Source organism: Xiphophorus couchianus, chromosome 15 (assembly GCF_001444195.1).
Source record: "Xiphophorus couchianus chromosome 15, X_couchianus-1.0, whole genome shotgun sequence".
Taxonomy (NCBI): Eukaryota; Metazoa; Chordata; class Actinopteri; order Cyprinodontiformes; family Poeciliidae; genus Xiphophorus; species Xiphophorus couchianus.
In genome coordinates, this window is record NC_040242.1 from 23,591,090 (window position 1) to 23,611,493 (window position 20,404).

General features: G+C 38.5%; 1 protein-coding gene across 3 annotated transcripts in view; it reads right to left on the reverse strand.

Moving 5' to 3' along the window:
- The window catches only part of epha7 (eph receptor A7), a 118,271-nt gene that overhangs the window by 26,372 nt on the left and 71,495 nt on the right, over positions 1 to 20,404 (reverse strand). For all 3 annotated transcript variants that reach the window (XM_028039416.1, XM_028039417.1, XM_028039418.1), the window contains exons 6-7: positions 5,501 to 5,625; positions 2,432 to 2,600 (exon numbers count right to left, since the gene is read on the reverse strand). In XM_028039416.1, the coding sequence (XP_027895217.1) occupies positions 2,432 to 2,600; positions 5,501 to 5,625 (294 nt within the window). The remainder of the gene's footprint in view (positions 1 to 2,431; positions 2,601 to 5,500; positions 5,626 to 20,404) is intronic.

A 20,404-nucleotide genomic window follows, 5' to 3' on the forward strand; every position in this document is an offset into this window, starting at 1 on the left:
CATCTTCAGACTGTCACAAGGAAGTTTTTAGAGGCTTTGTGAGCTGGTTGCTTTCACTGTACTGCAATTTACTACCTATGTTACCTGTGCATCTGTCATATAGTGAACATAAATTTTTTAAAATCTGCATAGTCAGAGTACATGAAATGAAATAATTTAATTATGAAGTGATTATGTTTTTACTCAACCGGCAGCTGGCATAAAAGCACAGCTGTTGCAAACACAAAGTGCTGGAATGAACTGAGATGTTTTTCAACCATATTCAATGCAAAACCCATCAAAACATTTTGTTTCTGGAAAAAAATTACACAAAGATGCCTGACTTAAATATGCACAATCAATCAATCTATCTATCTATCAATCAATCAATCAATCAATCAATCAATCAATCAATCAATCAATCAATCAATCAATCAATCAATCAATCAAAGAGATGTGAGAGAGGTCAAATTCCTGGGTGTTACTCTTGATCATAATAAACTGGAAACCACACATCAACAATTTCACTCAATGATGCACTGTTGATATTATTTCTTTCTTCAAACTACTCCATTTAATTCAAATATTTTGTTCATGTTAACATAAGGTATGTTAAATAGCAAATAAATGAAATAAGCAAATAAATTAATTCATGTTTTTTTTTTGTTGTTGTTTTAAATGATGCTGTGAAATAAATGCTAAATCATGAGAATCCCAAAGTTTAACAACCTCAAAAATATTGATAAAACAAAAGAGTCGACTGGGGCGCAGTTCATCTCGGATGAAAGCCTTTTTTATTAAAGATCTCATAATATGAGACATTTTGATCCTCAACATAAACACCTCTGACGATCTCCCAAAAACACGAAGGGCATAGCTAATGTAACTGATTAGATTTAAATGACTGTATCCTCCTGACACTACAGGAGCCTGTCCTTGCGCTTAGTGATTTTCCTGCAGCTTGTTGTCAGCATAAAGTCAAAGCAATTTGTGTTTGCTTGGCTTCAAAGTAAATTATTTCCCTGGGCTATTACTGCCAAAGCTGGAAGCACACAACAGGTTGTGTGCATAGTTGAGACAGAAAAACTACACTCCAGAATGATTTGCTAATATAACGTTCACATGCAGAACCAACCCTTCATCAGCTATCAAAGAAAAGAAGTTCATTAGATGTTTCCAGCAGAAAATTGGTGACAAAAAATTAAGACAAACAAATTTTAGTGTGTAATAATGATCGAAAATAATTAGGAATGTGTCTTTAACTAATTATGACTAAATAATTACATACACTTTAACATGTTAAAAATTTTAACACAGTAAAAGACTTTTCTGTTACATACAAAAGTCCGGAGCTGGAACTTTTGTTGCAAGAAGGTAAGAATTTATTGATACCGATTCCATTATTAAGGTTGCTTATTGATTTAATTCCTTATTGAGTCACTTATCAATTCGCATTGAGTTAGGACATAAACTCTTGTATTCAAAATATGCACCATGATGTATTTAATTTAAAACAAAATAAAGCTGACTTAAAACAGAAGAATCTCTTACGTATGACAGCTTTTATTTATTTTTATGATGATGATTTCTTGATTAAAACTAATGAAAACATGAGATTTAAGATTAGAATATTATATCAGACCAACAAAAATATTCTTAATGCAAAAATGTTGCTCTAATGAAAAATGTGCTTAGTTTAACAAACGAGCCTTGTCTGAAACTATATTTAAATTTATTGAATATGACTGCAAATGTTAATATAGGTGAAAATTATTCATACAATATGATGCTAAGATTAATACAATAACAAGGACGCGCAGGAGACGCTGTGCTGGAAGATCTCTCCCCTGGATTTCATACGTTGCTTAGCAACAGCGGTGACTCCACCGCCGTTGTTAAGCAACGTATGAAATACTTTACGTCTGTTCAAATCAGTTCCATGCTGTGCAGTCAACTGTTTGAGAATGTTGGAGGTATTTACTCCTTTCATTGTTTATTGTTCCGAACATGTTGCAACTGGCCCTAGAATCGTCTTTTTTTGTGATATATATGGATATTTTGGAGAGCTTCTGCCGTGACGCCATCTCGGATGTTATCTAAAGAGAAATATGGTGCTTGTAGAACACAATCACTCAAATACGTCACACATTACGAGAACCAACAAGTGGAATCGTTAAGCTGGCAGCTTAACGATTCCAAGGAATTGACCTACTGAGAACCGGTTCTCCATTCCCATGCTGATGGTTGAATAACCTAAATAACAGATTAAAAACAATCTAGCAGCAAAAAGGATTTTTGAATTATGCATGATTGTTTTGTTTCTATGTAGTTTTGGTTTAAAATGCAATTAATTTTGATTAAGTAATTACTGACCGGGCAATTAATTTGATGAAAAATTTTAATTGAGTCTCACCATTAAAAGTAACACATAACACATACTAATAGACCATACCACTGGCTTCTTCTTTGGTTGTTATCTCCAGTCTGGGTCCAAAGGTTCCATATCCTGCCTCTGTGAAAGCCCTGATCTGGAACACATAAGCCGTGCTCGGCTTCAGGTTGTTCACTGTAGCAGAGGTGGATCTGGACCTCACTGTGGAGTAGATCCGGTCCTTCTGGTGCTGCACAAGATAAATATGGATATGTTAGCAGTTACTGTTCTCAAGGTATGCCTACGTTTTTGAAAAGTTAGTTAGAGATCTTTGCTTTGAATGAGCACAGATAAATGGAGGTGATAAATGTAGTTATCTGTTCTTGATAAATATTTGAGATGACAACATTCTGAATTCTCAGATTAACATTCAAATGAGGCTTTCTGTCGGGACAGACAATTATATTGGAAGATTTAGTGTAATGCATATTTCCACAGCTTTAATTCCATCAGAGACACACCATTTTCTCTGCTCAGTCTACTCAGTCTTTTTTAAAAGCAATTAAAACTTTTTGTTTTTCCATTGCAGTTCCTTTGACTTTTCATGGAGGTTCATTCCTTTTCTCCTCCTGCTTACAAATAGCTCATTAGTTTTGTTGCAGTTACCAAAAACTTAAGGCTTTCACAGTCCACTTTCACAGAAGCTCACAGGATTTAAGTTCTACTATAAAAATGATCAACATAATGAAACAACATACCCTGTGGCATGTTTTACAAAAGCTGAAGTTAGAGTGAATGGAGTGACTCAGCACATGCTCAGTATTACGGTACTCTCTTTGCTTATTGCAGAACCAGAAAGAATGTTACTTTACTTTACAATTATTATTTAATAATTAAATAAGGATTTTTAGGTATATAAACTAAGCTAGGCCCGTAGATAAAAACAACTTTCAGATAAAAACAAGAACCTTCTGCTACAACTGCCAGACTCAGACAACTTCTGACCTCATCAACACATTTTAACACATTGTATCAGTAAAAAGCAGTCTGATTAAAATAATAAAAAACAAAAGAAAGCAAAAAGCTTACATATCTAAACACAATCCTGTAACAGCATTAATGAACTTTCAATGTGCACTGCAATGAGCACATCCACCCAGGCTGATAAACCGATGGGACAGTAAGGCAGTATAAAAATATAGTGTTAACATTTGTTGCAAAATGGTATTCGTTTTGCAATAAAGAGCTTTTGGGTCTGCATGCTCAGAACATTCTATTTTGTATAAGATCTCCATGATCCCTCCCTAAAAATATCAATTTAAATATTTTATGCAACCAATTATATTCAAATATTATTATGGTTTATAACTTTATGAAATAGTGTTTGTACAAACTGACATTTTCCAGATTTACCTTGCTAAAAGTTTAATTTATTCTTGGTTGTATTTTAACAAATTGTTAATTTCAGTCGGTTGTGTTTGTATTTATATAAAACTAGAGCCGAACAATACATTGAATCACAGTTGATATTGAAATGTTCATTTATCCAATAGCAGAGTCATGACAGAATGTTTGTATTGCAAAACTTGCTTTATCATGCTATGGTATAACATTTCAAGTGCTGTGCATTAAACTGTTTGCTGATGATCACCTGGCCTCCCTCTGTGCTTTATCTGCCCACATCTGATCTAGAGTTCAGAGGGCAACATCCTAAAGAGTTCTGGGGACACTGTGATGATGAAACCATGTGGATTAATGGCAAATAAAAATCACCATTATAATATTCAAAAATATGCCAGGTTCTTTTAAGATTACTACTAACATAAAAATGCAATCAATTATCAACTAAAAGTAATACATTAATTGCTCACAACCTCTCAACAGAACCAGCTTAAACCAGCTGTCCATTCAGAAATCTCTCTAATCACCAAGTCTGTCTTAGAAAATAAGATTTTTTTTTATTTTTAATAATTGCCAGTATTTCTTTTTCTTGCTTATGATATGCTATAAAAATATTTATGATCATTGCTGGGAGTAACTGTTTCACATTATTAATATAATATAGTAATTCAAAAAAACAGCACATCCTACATTGGTTATTAAAACTTAACTACTTATTGTGTTATTAAAACTGTTTTTTTTGAGAGGGAAAACAGTTTTTCATGGAGGTGACAGCTTTATTTTGAGAATTGCACAATATCCCATACAACTGGAATATTTTTTGAAGATGTGATTTATTTTTCACAAATAATTTTATATTCATAAAAGGCAATCTACGTGAACAATAGAACTGTGTTTTAAAGTAAAATTATTCCAACTTTTTGAGCAACAGCAGATCAATTAAATGAAAATACCTTCTTTTTTATTATTTATGTACCCCACAGAACATCATTATTCGACCAAAATCCTTCTCTACAAGAACCAGTCCTCCTCATATAGACATAAATAAGTTTGATCAAATTTCTCTGTCAAAGCTGCATGGATTGTGTACTTTGTTGTTGAGATCTGAGCATTTTGCCCTGCAAAAGCCCAAATGGAATGCCATGGTCTGTTAGGGGTGTTGTCGTTGTTTCCAATTTTCCACTTTTACAGTTGGGCAGAGCTCAACCACAGTACGTGACACGGGAGATTGATTCGTCAGAGAGTGTGAGAGTCTGTAGCCAGCAGGACTGGCATCATGGCTCTGCTTCCCTGCCTTTGATTTGCTGGGTGAAATTCGCTCCATTAAACCTGGTTGTAAAAAGCTGATGTGTTCAGACTTGAGACACAGGGAGGGAGAGCTGAGATCTATGTGGAAGGTAAAGTTAGATAACAGTAGCAGACTGCTAATTCTGGCGCTGCTGCAGCTTAAGACAATATGTCTGTGTGTGTGGGTATGCATGAGGGGGTGCGGGCGTGTGTGTGTGTGTGTGGTGTGTGTATTAACACGTGTGGGGGTGGTTGCGAAGGACCACAACCTGATTAAAATCTTATGAGTATCAGTCATTATTGCAATTATAAGACAAAGAGGTCCTTGCAGAATGTCACTCAGAGCAGCTTGAAGAGGGAACCTAAATTGATCGAGTGCAGAAATGTTGATGTAAAATGAGATATGGAGGCAAAAGGCTTTTCAGAAAGAGACAAACACACCTACATGTACTGTACACTCACTTTTTCATAGTATTTGATTTCATATTCGGTGATGACGCCGTTGGGTTGCTGCGGCTCCTGCCAGGATAGCTGGATGCTGTGCTGCTGCACATTCTCCTTGATGACCTCACTGACCTGAGACGGAGCTGTTTGGAAAGGAACATGTCAATAAGTGGAGGGCAAACCCCCTCAGCACACACACACACATGCACACAAAAATTAGCCCCACAGAAGCCTTTTTATCAACACTCAGCGGCCCCCATGAGCCCATGAATATTCACGGAAACACCTTGAAAATGTTTACACCCTGAGGTCCAAATTTCAATTACAGAGCAAACATTATCCCAGCCAGCAGAAAAGTACAACATGTAAATCATGAATGACAATTCACTTAATTAATTCCAATGAAACAAGCAGACCCTTCTTCTCCTTGACGATGCAGCTCGTCAGAAAGGGCTGTACCTGGAACCTCCTGACACCAGTCTCATGTACACCAATTACCTCAGGTTCTTTGTATGACTCATTTTAAGTGTCCATCTGACTGGATTAAATACTATGATATTTAGGTTTGCTAAACTGGCACAGAGGCCGTTTTTTTTTTTGCTTGAAGTTAAAAACTGTGTGTAGTCAAGGTTACTAGCTACATTTCTGTCATGTCGTGTGTATCTTCTTTGACTACCTCTGACGATGCTACAGTATCAACCGCTAGCTCTCCGGGAAATTACTGCTCTGTTGCTGTTTTCTCTGGACACGGTCCAACAGGACCGTCTTACTGATACACGGTTCTTCTGGTGCGGTTTGGGCAACAGCAGCTAGTTTTTAACCGGTCTCCAGAACTGAAAACTTTGGGACACAGATTTTTCTTTTTCTTTTTTTTTAGATAGTCTTTGTTTTAAAGTTTTGTCAGAGACTCTACCAAACTTTTTCTGTAGTCAGCACACAGTGTCCTGTAGCGAATGAAAAGGCATTTCAGCCTCAGGAGATTTTCTTCCCTAAGCTGTAAAAGTCACCTGTTGTGTAGTTGGGAGGTTCATAAAACACACAAATCTTCCTCCACCATTCCAGAACATCATTAATTATTGTTATCCTGGTTATAATCACCATCAAGTTACAGCGCTTTGCTTAAATATCCTAGAGTGGGGAAAAACATCACGCATTTTGGTTTGCTGAACATCACCCCAAGGAGAAAAAAACATGTTTACCACAAATCTTCAAATAGCACAGAATTTTTTTATTTACTTTTTTACAAACAGTGTGAAATCTTGATGACTCAAGCGACTTTTGGGGCAAAACACAAGCAGGGCTACAACACAGGACATCTTAGAAAATGTGAAAATAGCTTTTGTGGATGGCAATAATGTTTAATAAAAAGGTCTTTCTGCACAAGGAGAAACAAAGCCAAAGAACATGGATATGATGATACATTTAGGCCTGCCAAGATAGCTAATTTTGCTGGATGACAAAGTGTCCTAGACGTTATTGCAGTAAATGATTCTATTGTTATTTAGAGACAATTTTCAAGTAATATAATTGTAATGGCATAATAATGCAAGAACACATTCTCAAAGATCAATGAACTTTAAACTGTAATGAACATTTAACACTGGAGCTGCAAGATATTATAAATAACCAAAATAAATAAACAAAATAACAGGAACAACAATGAAATTAATTATGAAGTTACTATAAACAAATTGTCTTTCAAAAAAAAGGGCTGGTTGAGACCAAAACACCAAACTAACGTTTGTCATCAAGTTTTTGGTAGAAAGAGAGAGAGAATAACCATACATCAGGAAATGAACTTGGTTTAATTTATTATGTAATTAATTGATTTGTTGTGACAGGCCTAGATACAGCCAGGTCACACCGAGCCATATACATATCTCAGGCTCATAAGGGGGCTTCATTGGACGTCGATTAAATTTAAACTATTCCAATTCCTCATTTCCATTCTGCGTCTTAAAGATTCCTGATTCCGATTCTATTTAGTCAAAAAAAAGTCTATGTGGTTTAAATGAGCTATAGATTCTGGATAAAATAGTTCTCAACTTCTCAATTATTATTTTTTTAAAATCAAAGCTTTTTTACTTTACTATGCTTTACTAAGCTGTACTGTGCATTTTTTTCACAGAACTAGTTCCAACTATATAAATATCATACTATACTGCAATATCGTACTTGAATATAAATGTTATGAAACTTTTCACAGAGTTATATTTTTGCAATAAAACTTTATTTTTGAAAAGCTGATGAAAGCACATTTACACCGTTGGCCATGTTAACAAAAAAAGAGAAAAAGTCCAGCTCAGCAGCTGATACAGTATAAAATCATAAACTGTGAACAGAGTTAGGCTGGGGGTTGGCAGTGCATCTAAATGGAGTAAACTATCAATTCTATACCATGAATCCAGAGATATTTAAGCATGGTTATTGTGCTCACTTCTTTGCACGATATATTCTTTGTTCAAACGTTGCACTGAGCCAGTTGTTTATTAAAGTGAAGCCACATCTCGACCGCTGTGGCGCGGTCCATTGCGGCGCACACTTCCAGCTGATTCTTCTTTGCTGGAATTCGGCAGCTTCTTCAGTCAGCAGACTGTGAATCAAAACTAGGCTACAACATTTAAAAATTTGAACGATTTGAGAAGAATAAAAATGTTAGTCCTGATCCAAATGATTCTCAAGACTCGATGCCCAACCATATTGAGGATTTAAGAAGTATTTCTAGGAAGACTAAAATTCCTTCTATTTTTGCATATAAGAAAATCCTACAAATCATACTATGTTAACTTGTCAGAAATCCATCCATCCATCCATCCATCTTCTTCCGCTTATCAGAGGTCGGGTCGCGGGGGTAGCAGCTTCAGAAGGGAGGCCCAGACTTCCCTCTCCCCAGCCACTTCTTCTAGCTCTTCCGGGGGAATCCCAAGGCGTTCCCAGGCCAGCCGAGAGACATAGTCCCTCCAGCGTGTCCTGGGTCTTCCCCGGGGCCTCCTCCCGGTGGGACGTGCCCGGAACACCTCACCAGGGAGGCGTCCAGGAGGCATCCTGACCAGATGCCCGAGCCACCTCAACTGGCTCCTCTCGATGTGAAGGAGCAGCGGCTCTACTCTGAGTCCCTCCCGGATGACTGAGCTTCTCACCCTATCTCTAAGGGAGAGCCCAGCCACCCTACGGAGAAAACCCATTTCGGCCGTTTGTATCCGCGATCTCGTTCTTTCGGTCATGACCCAAAGCTCATGACCATAGATGAGGGTGGGAACGTAGATCGACCGGTAAATCGAGAGCTTCGCTTTTTGGCTCAGCTCTCTCTTCACCACGACGGACCGGTACAACGCCCGCTTGACAGCAGACGCTGCGCCAATCCGCCTGTCGATCTCCCGCTCCCTTCTTTTGTCAGAAATCAGTATCTGATTATCCCCTCAGATGTGACTAGACCAAAGAAGCAGTTTGTTGTAATCTTTGCTCATCCTGATGCCAAAACAAAAAAAGAATAAAAAGAAAAAATCTTCTGATAATGGTTCTTTTGTGTTTTCACAAACAGAATCACTGGTTTTGAAATCTCAGTCTATGTTTTAAGTAATCTGCACGCTGTGTAGAAATATATTGTTTGAATTTGATCGTTTAAGTATTTTAGGTTTAAATCTAATCCCTCAGTGATCCTTTGTATCTTATCTGTCAGTGATTCATTTTTTTTCTGAAATGTATCCAAAATGCTTCCACAGTATCAACTTTTAAGTTCTTGGGTCATCTTCCATGTTTATGTAGCCAAGAGTTTTCAGGTAAGCCAATGTGCAGCCCTTATTTGTGAACTTTTATTAGTTATTTTTATGGAATTTTAATTGTATAGGTACTTGTAATTGTATAACCTTTACTGTCTCTTGGCCAGGACTCCTTTAAAATAGAGGTTCTTAATCTCAATGGGCCTTTCCTGGTTGAATTAAGGTAAGAAAAAAGAATTCTAGCACAAGACAGCAACTTCAGAACTCCCTTTCTAGTAAATGAGGGTGTGCTAAGATTAGCTTAACACTTTTTTCACCAGATCAAGTCATGCTGGCAGCAACTACTTTACAACAACAAGACAGACTTAACTTTGCAGAGGAAAATAGATACACGTGTATTGTTCTTCCTAAATCAAGGACCAACAAGAGAAACTGTCTTTTCCTAAAGAAGAAAATGTGCTGAAGAGCCGGTGGAGTGTTCAGTGACCCAGTGGGAGCCGACCTCTGGAGCCTTAATGCAGCCTGACCTTAGATTGTTTTAAGATGACCTTCTACTAATGACTCCAACTGGATTAAAACCTCATTAGGTCTCATCGGCATTCTGGACAGGAATGGCTACGACAGTGAGAACCCAAGACCTTGAAAAAAAGACTGCTGTTGTGACATATCTCCTCATAATCCACCCAAAACACAAGAACAATCTATCCTTTCTCTGCACAGTCAGTCGGTCACAAGGACGATTAAGCTTTCACTCCACAGACACAACAATCCTTTAGTTGAGCTTGACTTCATGAAATTTGACTGCATTGACTGCCACCACATGTCCTCTGAACTGTTTACCAGTCTAACCCTGCTGTAGTTTTAAAGGTGCTAAATTAAACCTGGTTTATTTTCCTCACCAGCAGATGTCTTTGTCTACTAAACACACACAGAGAAAACACAGCTGGGGACTAAAATACATAACAAAGGTTTTCAAGAACATAATTCTGTCTTTGCTGCATTATTTTTGCTTCTATCAGATAACAACTTTTCTAGAACTCTATGTACATGAGATACGTATGTATTTATTATGAACACAGAATGATAATTTCTCAATTCACCTTTAGATTCATCAGTTTCCTGATGTGATTAGGATGTGACAACTGATGAGCTTGAAGGACCAGATGTTACAATATGCTTATTTAGCTGCGCATCAGTTTTCAAACTGATCGTCCCATAGATTGGGTTCAGTTTGGGACCAAACTGCAACACTCACACCTCTCCAAGCAAGCAATTTTCTAGGCAAATAAACTAGAGTTCCAGTAAAGCAGACTAAACAGGGCTGGTGTGAATGAACCCTAAATTAAAACCTAACCTTTGGAGATGATTATGGAAAGAAGGATTCTTCATAGGATCAAGAACATTATGGACAACCCTGACCATCCTCTTCACGATGTCTTGTGAAGGCAGTGCATCTTCAGTCAGAGGCTTCCTCAGTTTCTGTGAAGTACAGACCGCTACAGAAGATCTTTCCTGCCAAAAGCCATCAGTATCTTCAATAGCCATGCGAAGAATCTAAAACAATGATTTACAACATTTAATTTCCCTTTGCGATTAATAAAGTATTTTTGAATTTGAATCTGAAATTTTTACAATGTTCTTGATTTCGTTAGGTGCAGAGCAGGACATCCCATTAAACATTTAAGAGCTAACATAAACATCAAAGGTTTAAGGGACGTAGATCAATAAAACAAGTCTTGTCAGAAATGCACTGTTGTGTGTCATGAGTTAAATTTTTGTAGATCATCTACCTATTGCCCCCATGACTCTATATTCCCCTCATGTAGAGTCATGGGGGGAAATGCAATCATTTGTTTTACCACCTCAAAACAAAGCATCTGCTTTGATACCAGCAATGCACCTGACCACAAGTTCCAGTCACAACTCTGGGAAGAAAAAGCAGGATTCAAGCAGATGGTCAATACATTAAAGCCAGTGTGTTTCTATATAGAGATATATTTTTAATTTATTTACGGTATTTAACTTTGATTTAACCAGGTGATCACCATTGAGATTAAGCTGCTGCCTATCATTACCAGGTCTCCCTTAAAAAGGAGACCTGGTAATGATAGGCAGCAGCATAAAACAACAGCTACAAACATTACATAGCAATAAAATCCACAGAAACCAGTTAAAATAAACATTTTAACACACGTATACAAGTTCCAGTTAATTATGTGATTTATTCTATTGTAAGCTTTATACAAAAAACATATTGTGAAATATATCATTACAGCCACTCATCACAATAGATATCAATTTTATGTCATATTGCACATCCCTACATAACAGACGTATTTTATGACTTTGAGAGGAACACAGAAAAGCCGAAGAGTATCTACACATGTATGGGTAGAACATGCAAATTCCAGGCAGAAGACCCCAGGCTAGGATTCAAAGGTAGGGCCTTCCTGCTGTAAGGCAGCAGTAATAACCACCAGGCATATGTTTCATAAATCAGTGACTTAACAAATGATTTTTCTTCAAGTGGTCCAAAAACCCACCTTTATAACAAACATTATGTCATTTTAGGCCAATGATAAAACTCTCTGAATCAACAAAGCATTAGAAAAGTGCTACAAAAACCCTTTGATGCCATTCCATAAGGAACAGAGGGCAGACCCCTCTGCTGCAGGTTATGGGTCACAATAGATAGAGGGGCTCCTGTGGATCTGTAGGTAGAGTACTCATCTTGTGATCGGAAGGTTGTGAGTTTTAGCTTCCTCCTATTACGTCGATGTGCTGCTGGACAAGGTTCAAAGGCCACATCTTTTTTTCCCCACATTTATACTGATCTGGATATCAGTGTATAAACGTGTGTACGAATGGGTACATTATATTATTTTCTTGGAAATGTTGTACAGTGCTTGATTCTGCATGTTGCATTATAAGACTCTGTAGCCGTTTTGGCTGTAAGTATAAAACATAAAACAATCTAGTTAAGAAAATATTTGTTTTTATTAGAATCTTTGTTAGAATCACCAGTGGGAAAATTTTGGGCTCCCCTTTCAGTGCATTCTACTAAATGCAACATAAACCATGTTTTAAATTAACTTCAACAGTTTTGATTTGAGTTTGATCACTTTCATTTTTCCACACTGAATAAAATGTAGGTGTTCACATATTTTCATGGTAAGATCATGCTGCTGAACTAAAAGATTCACAGATTGCTTTTTTTATCACATCTTTTTCACATCTAATAATTGCCAGAATAGAAGCTTTTACAGCAGAGCTGCAGTGGAAGTGAGCAGCATGATGAAACTTTCTACATTCAGAGCTGAAGCCCTTGTAACTACAGCAGCAGTTGTAATGGCTTAGCCCATTCCCACTTCCTTCTCAGACCTCAGCTGGTAGCAGAGAGCAGAGCTCCTGTGTTTCCGTCCAGGTCATGAGAATAGGGTCCGCACAAACGGTTTTCAACAAAAACTGAAAAGCAGTCTTTTTCCTTTTAGGCTTTAAAATGAAGGTCACAGCTGTGGTTTGACTATTTTTAAAGGAACACTCCTTGGGTTCTGTTTGATGCAAATAGTGAATCATTCAGGCAGAACTATGTGACAGCATTTAATGACTGACTTGATATCATGGAGACCAGTCAGCCAGCCACTCTAACACTTTTCAGCCTACCTGTGGGGCTTAGCACAGCGGAAAATTGTATAATTGTTATGGTGATCTTAAAGAGACTGTTTGGGAAAGCATTTGTGCATTCATTTTGCAAGATTACAAAACGTGTTAGTGACCCCAAACACCATCCCCTGTAAAGCTAACTGATCCAGAAGTCAATTCTCACCGTGCTCTGCATGTGAATACCTTGTGAATATATTAGACAGTGCATTTATTAATATTCCCTGCTTTTACTCAGCTTGGCTGATTTTAACTCTGAGGCAACAGGCAGAACGGTGATAGTTCATGAGTGTCTCTGTCTGCCTCTGTTCTCGCCTCATGAACCATACATCAATATAAACTCATATATTCATTTACGGATGTTTTCACAATACGCTTGTAGATCTTTAATGCCTGAGATCCTTCCTATTTTTAAGCTCAGTAAATTGTTGGCATTTAGGGACTTTTTCCTCATGCATTTTAACTTGAACATACGGCTTCCTCTAGAAAACATAATCAAAATCTTCTGTATTAAAAACAGGCAGTACACATCTACTTTACTGAGGGATAATGGATTAGACACATGGAGAAAAGAGTTTTCATCATGTTATACTTTTTTTCCTTAACTGTGTGTTAACATAGTTAGGTTCCAGATTCTCCAGCTGGCTTTGCTCTCCCTCTCCTATCAAATATTTCACACACTCACAGCTATTGTTGCGTTTACAGCACAAGTCTATTCCCTTCCACTGCCGACAACCACGTATTTACTGTTGGAGGGAGCCTAGTTATGAGACTGAATGCTTTTAAAGCATCATCTGTAGATGCCAAGGAACAAAGAACTAGTGGCAGTTTGGTCCCTGGCTGGGCTGACACTAACAAAATATGACAGAATGGAGATTACCTCTGCTTTGTGTGGTGACTCCCACAACAGAGCAGAAAGCGACTGCTGTTAAATGTCGGCAGCTGAATGGAAAGAGGCATTTTAGCAGTGCTCCTTGTGGAATTTCATTCAAAAACTAGATTTTTGCTGTTAATGATGATAATTCTTTTTGAGAGGAATACTAGAAGGAAGTTTGTCACTGTTACTGCAATTTGCCTTGACATACTGAAAGAAGAGCTTAGTCAGATTAGGTTGTAATCATTAGTAGCTAAGAAACTCATCTTGAGAAAATATTGTTTTTTGTCTAGTTTTTTTGTGTGTGTTTTTATATTTATCAGAACGGCATTTGATGACCTCAAGTCCTAATTCTAAAACAACCTTGAAAAAAATGAAAGGGTATAAATGTTACTGATTAACAGATTTAGCAAAGATATATTTTCATTCACATACTTTCATCCATATCACATTTGCAGCTTCATATAAGATGGATAATTAAACTAAATGAACTGCTTGTTTTTTATTAGCCAAACGTACCACTTGCTAGTTTGCTTCTACCTTCTCTTTTTTAAGGACTCCAACTGTAAAAACAGAAGTTTGTCCTTTAAATTTTAATGTGAGACGAACATTTTGCTGAATTCCACACAACGGCTCATATTTGCAGCCAACTGTGAGCATGAAGAGCATATGTGTACCGGGGGACTTGATCTGCCTAAACCTGCTTCCCATCTGTATGGCTTTGGGAGCCAGCCAGTCTGAAAGCACCTTGTACCTCGGTTCTAACAAAGCTTCATTGACTCAGTGGACAACACGCCTCCCACATGCTAACTCCCCTTAAAGCTGCAGCGTGTCTCTAAAATATGGCTAAACTGGAGATGGCAATCATTTCAAGTGATATTCTGATACACTATATTGCCAAAAATATTCACTCACCTGCCTTGACTCACATATGAGCTTAAGTGACATCCAATTCATTTCAATATGAAGTTGGTCCACCCTTTGCAGCTAGAACAGCTTCAACTCTTCTGAGAAGGCTGTCCAGAAGGTTTAGGAGTGTTTATGGGGATTTTTGACCATTCTTCCAGAAGCACATTTGTGAGGTCACATACTGATGTTGGACGAGAAGGCCTGGCTCTCAGTCTCCATTCTAATTCATCCCAAAGGTGTTCTATCGGGTTGAGGTCAGGACTCGGAGTAAGCCAGGCAAGTTCATCCACACCAGACTCTGCCATTCATACTGTTATGGACCTTGCTTTGTGCTCTGGTGCACAGTCATGTTGGAAGAGGAAGGGGCCAGATCCAAACTGTTCCTACAAAGTTGGGAGCATGGAATTGTCCAAACTGTCTTGGTATGCTGAAGCATTCAGAGTTTCTTTCACTAGAACCATGGGCCAATTCCAGCTCCTGAAAAACAACCCACTCCATAATCCCCCTTCCAACAAACTTTACACTTGGCACAATGCAGTCAGACAAGTACCGTCAAACTGGCAACCGTCAAACCCAGACTCATCCATCAGATTGCCAGATGGAGAAACGTAATTCAACTGGAGGTGAATGTCAAGATAAATGCTGGTTCTGGAAAAGAAACAACTCCTCTTCAAAACAACAAAGAGGACACATGCATCTCATCAAGCAGCTCACCCTGGAACACCCTGGGATGTATAGAGAAAACAAAATCTCACACTTTGGATCTGACTAGACAACTAACAGGGAGAAACCCTCACTTAGATGATCCAGGATGACCTGCTTTCAGCCAAAATATTCCCCATGTTTATTATGGAATCTATGCAGAAAAACTGCATAGCTATCACTCAACACTAAAACATGCATGGAAAACTTTCTTTGCAGAAATCATAAAAACATGAACAATGCTTGAGCTTTATTTGCAACAACTGACAGGCTCACAAAACCCTTCGGTAAAACTGAACCCCTTTCAGGGCCTGCAATGAATTTGCCAACTTCTTTACAGAAAAAAATATAAAAGATTACAGAGTTAATCTGCACATCAACAGCAAATTCAGTACCAATACTATGCCCAAGCATAATAAATACAGAGAAAATCACTAGATTTCAACTGGTCAACTATAAAAGCTTAGATAAAATTTTAAATCAATTAAGCTCCTCTTCCTGCTGTATTGATATCAAGCCTATACCTTTCCTTAAGAAAGTCCTGCCTGTCATTCCCTATGTTCTGATTCAAATAGTAAACTCATCCTTTTCATCAGATGGTTTGACCCCACGCCAGACTAAACGTTACTTGTTCAAAGAATAAAATAAAAGTTTAAAATAGTGTTTTTAAATACATCAGTGACCCTGGACAGCAAGCATATGTGCTGCAATCTGTACTTTACCAGCAGAGCAGAATCATTCCTGAAAGATAGGTCTATAGATGATACATTGAACAGGGCACAAACCTGGGAGTGCACCAATCACACAGCTGGCACCTCTGCACGTTGGTCATGTAGCAAACTGTCATGGTCTGCACCTCAAGTTTACCTTGGTGCGGTTCACACCCCACCTCTCAATCAAACTGGAAGGAGTTCCTGAAGAAAAGTTTCATCTGTATCAGGATTTATATGAACCCCCAGTGAGGAATCATTTTTCTTCGGAAAATACAGCATCAAGGTATGAGTCAAGTTTAAAAGCCACCGTGTTTGCTCTGCTTGCGCAGCTTGATATGAACCACAAATATAACCTATTGTCACACATTCAGAGGTGCGTGTTGAGCGTGTCATCCAGTGACAATGATGTATTTTTGTGAACAAAGATGCGTTTACATCTAACAGACGTTGGCCTAGCGCGTGGCTTTATGTCTGTTGTCTATGTGTTCCTTGGTGGGACGGTGCATTAGTAGGACCGTGTTTCAATCGCAGAATGTAGGGGTTTTTTTCTTTTTTTGCAGTGCCATAACGCTTCAAACTGCAGCAGAACAAATCCCTTCTCTACTTACAGTCAGGCAGTGTTTCTGCATGGGGCCGTGTGGAGATCGGGAAAACTTGTTCCCTAAAACCTAACAGACTCTGTGGCGGTTATTAAAAAGTAGACAGTCAGGAAAATAGGATAGCTTACTGTCTAGCAGTGCCTCATAAAATAAATCTCCCCTGTTTTCCCTTTGTATCCATCAGAGATATGCATAGTACAGGAGATTTAGCTCATCATCCAGGGCCGGTCCATGTTATTATGTTGCCTTGAGAAGAATTTGATTCAGGAGCCCCTCTCACTGCTAAGAATATCGGCACCAACAGCAACATTCAACATAGATTTAATGAAATCTGGGAAAGGGGAAAACCTAAAAGCAATCAGTGGTAATTGTAAATTGCTGAGAAAACAAATAAATATATAAATGTTATATTTGTGAACAAACAGAGCTCAAACTCAAAAATTAAACTCATAAAATCAGATTGTAGCTGAACAAAACAATCTATCAAGATTATTCTTTGCACTTTTACAAAGTAAACATGCCAGCTCCTTAAAATCTTAAATTTAAATGTTGAACAATTTAAAAGCTCCAATGCCTGAAACTCACTAAGGAAATCTTCATATTTAGCAAAAGGTTTTATTGTTTTTGTCATATAATCCTTTCTATATTCTTTTACATATTGCATGATTTCTTTAAGTTTCCAGATCAGAGTGTGGTAAGGTACTGTGTATCATAGACCTGATCACTGATGGTTATGACTTTTTATAAAGGACATCTGCATGCACTTCACCTCACCGCACCTCTTCTTTTAAACAATAATTCAGTTCTTTCCATTATTTGGTCAAATATCTTCAAAATCCAAAATTTTCCAGGATTCCCTTATTTTATAGGACAAAGTCCTTCACTGAAATGTGAGTGACGAGACATCAGTGAAAAGGCAGCATGTTTACCCACCAATGGCTAACTGGATGTTATCTGGGGAATTTTTCAACCCCAGTGAATCCTATTCACCATGAACACTTCAGGCAGAAGAATACAAACTACCCTTGAACTGCCTGCGTTTGAAAATAGTTTTAAAGAGTCCGGTAGAGGACAGAGTACTTGCTGCATAACAATGCTGGTCGAGGCGGGGACACCTTTTGTGACCATGCAGGGGGGTCAAAGGCCACTCCGTTTGAAAGCAATTAGCCAGGGCTGATTTGAAGGAGGACTAGTCCAGGTCTTTCATGTTCTACAGGGCTGACAGCTCCAGAGGTGATGGGATGATTATTAATACATGTCTGATGTCTTCAGTGCTGACAGCTCAACACAGCCATCATATTCCTCCTCATTATTCCTCATTTCAAGGACTCAACACATCAGGTCTGTGGATCAACTGAGCAATAGCAAATAAAATTCTCTAGGCTTCAAAGTTGGTAGTCATAAAATGCAGGCAGGAATGTGTCTATCAAGTAATGCTATGATTTGATTGGACCAGAGATTAACCAAGAAATCTGGTCTTACTGGAACTCTCATGTTTTTCAGCTTGACGGACTCTGCCCAGTGGCCACAGTGGATGCTGCTACCGGGTCACCATCACACAACGGTAACAGTTGTCAGTATTATGGTTTAAAATGAAGCACAACGTATAAGGTGCCTTTAAGAGTAAGCAGTATTTTCTATGAAGCACGCTAATTCAGCCTGTAAAAGGCTGAGAGAGAGTGGAAGATTGAGAGCAGAAAACATGAAGGTTAACTAGAGCGTAGACAAGTTGAATCACAAAGCAGTTATGGAATATGCTGGATTGAGAAATGTCAGCATCCTTTGAGTTTTAGGATCTACATTCCTGTGGAATACGCAAAGAGAAAACTATTTTAGAGGTACTGAAAGCTCCCCCATTCTTTATTCAAAGTATTGAAACCTCTACCCTTCGAATGAAGTACGGGAGGGCCTTGAGTGAGATAATAATTCTACCAGATGTTAAAGACAGATTAAAATGTTAACTTTTTTTAGTTTTGTCTCTTAAAATATAAAAATAAATAAAAATGTAAAAAATGGATGCTGTGGTAGCGCAGGGGCGAAGCACACCCACGTATTGAGGTCGTAGTCCCCGTGGTGGTGGTCGCAGGTTCGATTCCCGACCTGGCGACATCTGCTGCATGTCTTCCCCCTCTCTCATTAACCTATTTCCTGTCAAACTACTTTCAAATAAAGGCCACTAGAGCCAACAAAACCTTAAAAAAAATAAAATAAATTAAAGTAGATCAAAAATCAGCCACAAAATTTAGAGTAGTGAATCTCTTCTTCAGGCACAAAGCAACTTGGAAGTTAGGAAGTATTTCTCAGTTTAGTACAATCGCTTCATAGAACTCCTTGTACTCAAATAAGTGTTTTTTTTTTCTTTTTCCTTTATTGCTTGTTGTTTGAGTCACTGAGTGCATCACCCACACCTAACAGCTTAAGTATACCCTTGTACAACACCATGAAGCCAGAAATCAGAAACGCAGTGGAAGGTCAGTGGGGGAAATTGCATTCATGCTACACTGACGACCACACAAGGCACACTGTGCATGATTGCCCCTCCAATGCTGCCTGACAGGAGTTCATTTTAACCCTCGGTGGTATTCCTGTCCACTCGCTGCCTTGTAAATATCAAAATACTATTCAGCAGAGTAACAGATGCAGAAATCACCGGTCAGCTGTGTTACGTAATTGTCAAACCAGCGGGGACACCGCTTACTGAAGAAGCACTCAGCTTTCCTGTGTCAGAGTCCAAATTAGGGAGCAAGTCTGGCAGCCTATCATCAGCACCTCTTAGCACACTCCCTGATTTCCTCAAGTCAGCTAGAATTGGGTCTGCAATAGCCATATTTAGTTTCTCTCATGTTGAGCAAGAAGAGAGTCATTTTGACGTTACTAGATTTACATAACTGTACCTGTAATTATGTAGTGATGGCGACGCTCACCCTGCAGCTGCTGGAAGCAGAGTCTGACCAAGATATACGGTCACACAGCTCAAGTTTTCTTTGGCTTTGAGAAAGGAGAGGAAATGCACTTCTACTATTTTGAGCTTCTGTCATAACTGACTCTTGAATAAGCAGTGGAGCAAATATAATCTGAAGCAATCAGTTGAGGTGTATTTTAATAATGCCAGCTGTGAATCACATCCTCCCCGTCTGGAAGAAATCAGGTCATGCAGTGGAAGGCCATGATAATTAGCTGCAAAGAGACGGAGAGAAGAGCGACAGGAAGGCTGCAGCAGGCCTGTGAAAACATCACATATTCACCGCGTTCACTGGGAACCTTCAGGTCGTGTTTTAAGGTGTAAACAAAATAACCACAGGGATCCATGGTTTGTAGCAGAGCCGGGCCCTAACGAGAACGTTTGTTGACTTGTTTCTGCAATCAGAATTATCACAACAGCGTGATATGTTTGTGCAAAACAAGCTTCAAGTTAACAGAGTCGGATCCAGAAAATGCCATGAGGAGGAATCTCAGCTTGTTAAATTCTTTCGTTTTGTTCATGAATGGCTTTTCCATCTGAAGTCACTTAATCAGAGAAAATCCCCTGAAAGAGCCGTCTGTATGACGTACAGCCTGATACTCTCATTCCTAATTGCTGAATTTCCTCAGATCTGCTGAATGCTTTCGGCAGACAGCCTGATGAAGTCATAAAGATATGCCAAGTCCTTTTTTTTCCTCTTTTTTTACTGGAGAGCTGGGTTGTAATGATGCTATCTAACCCCAGCTTGCGCATGGAGAGTCAGGAAAAATATGCAGCGAAACAA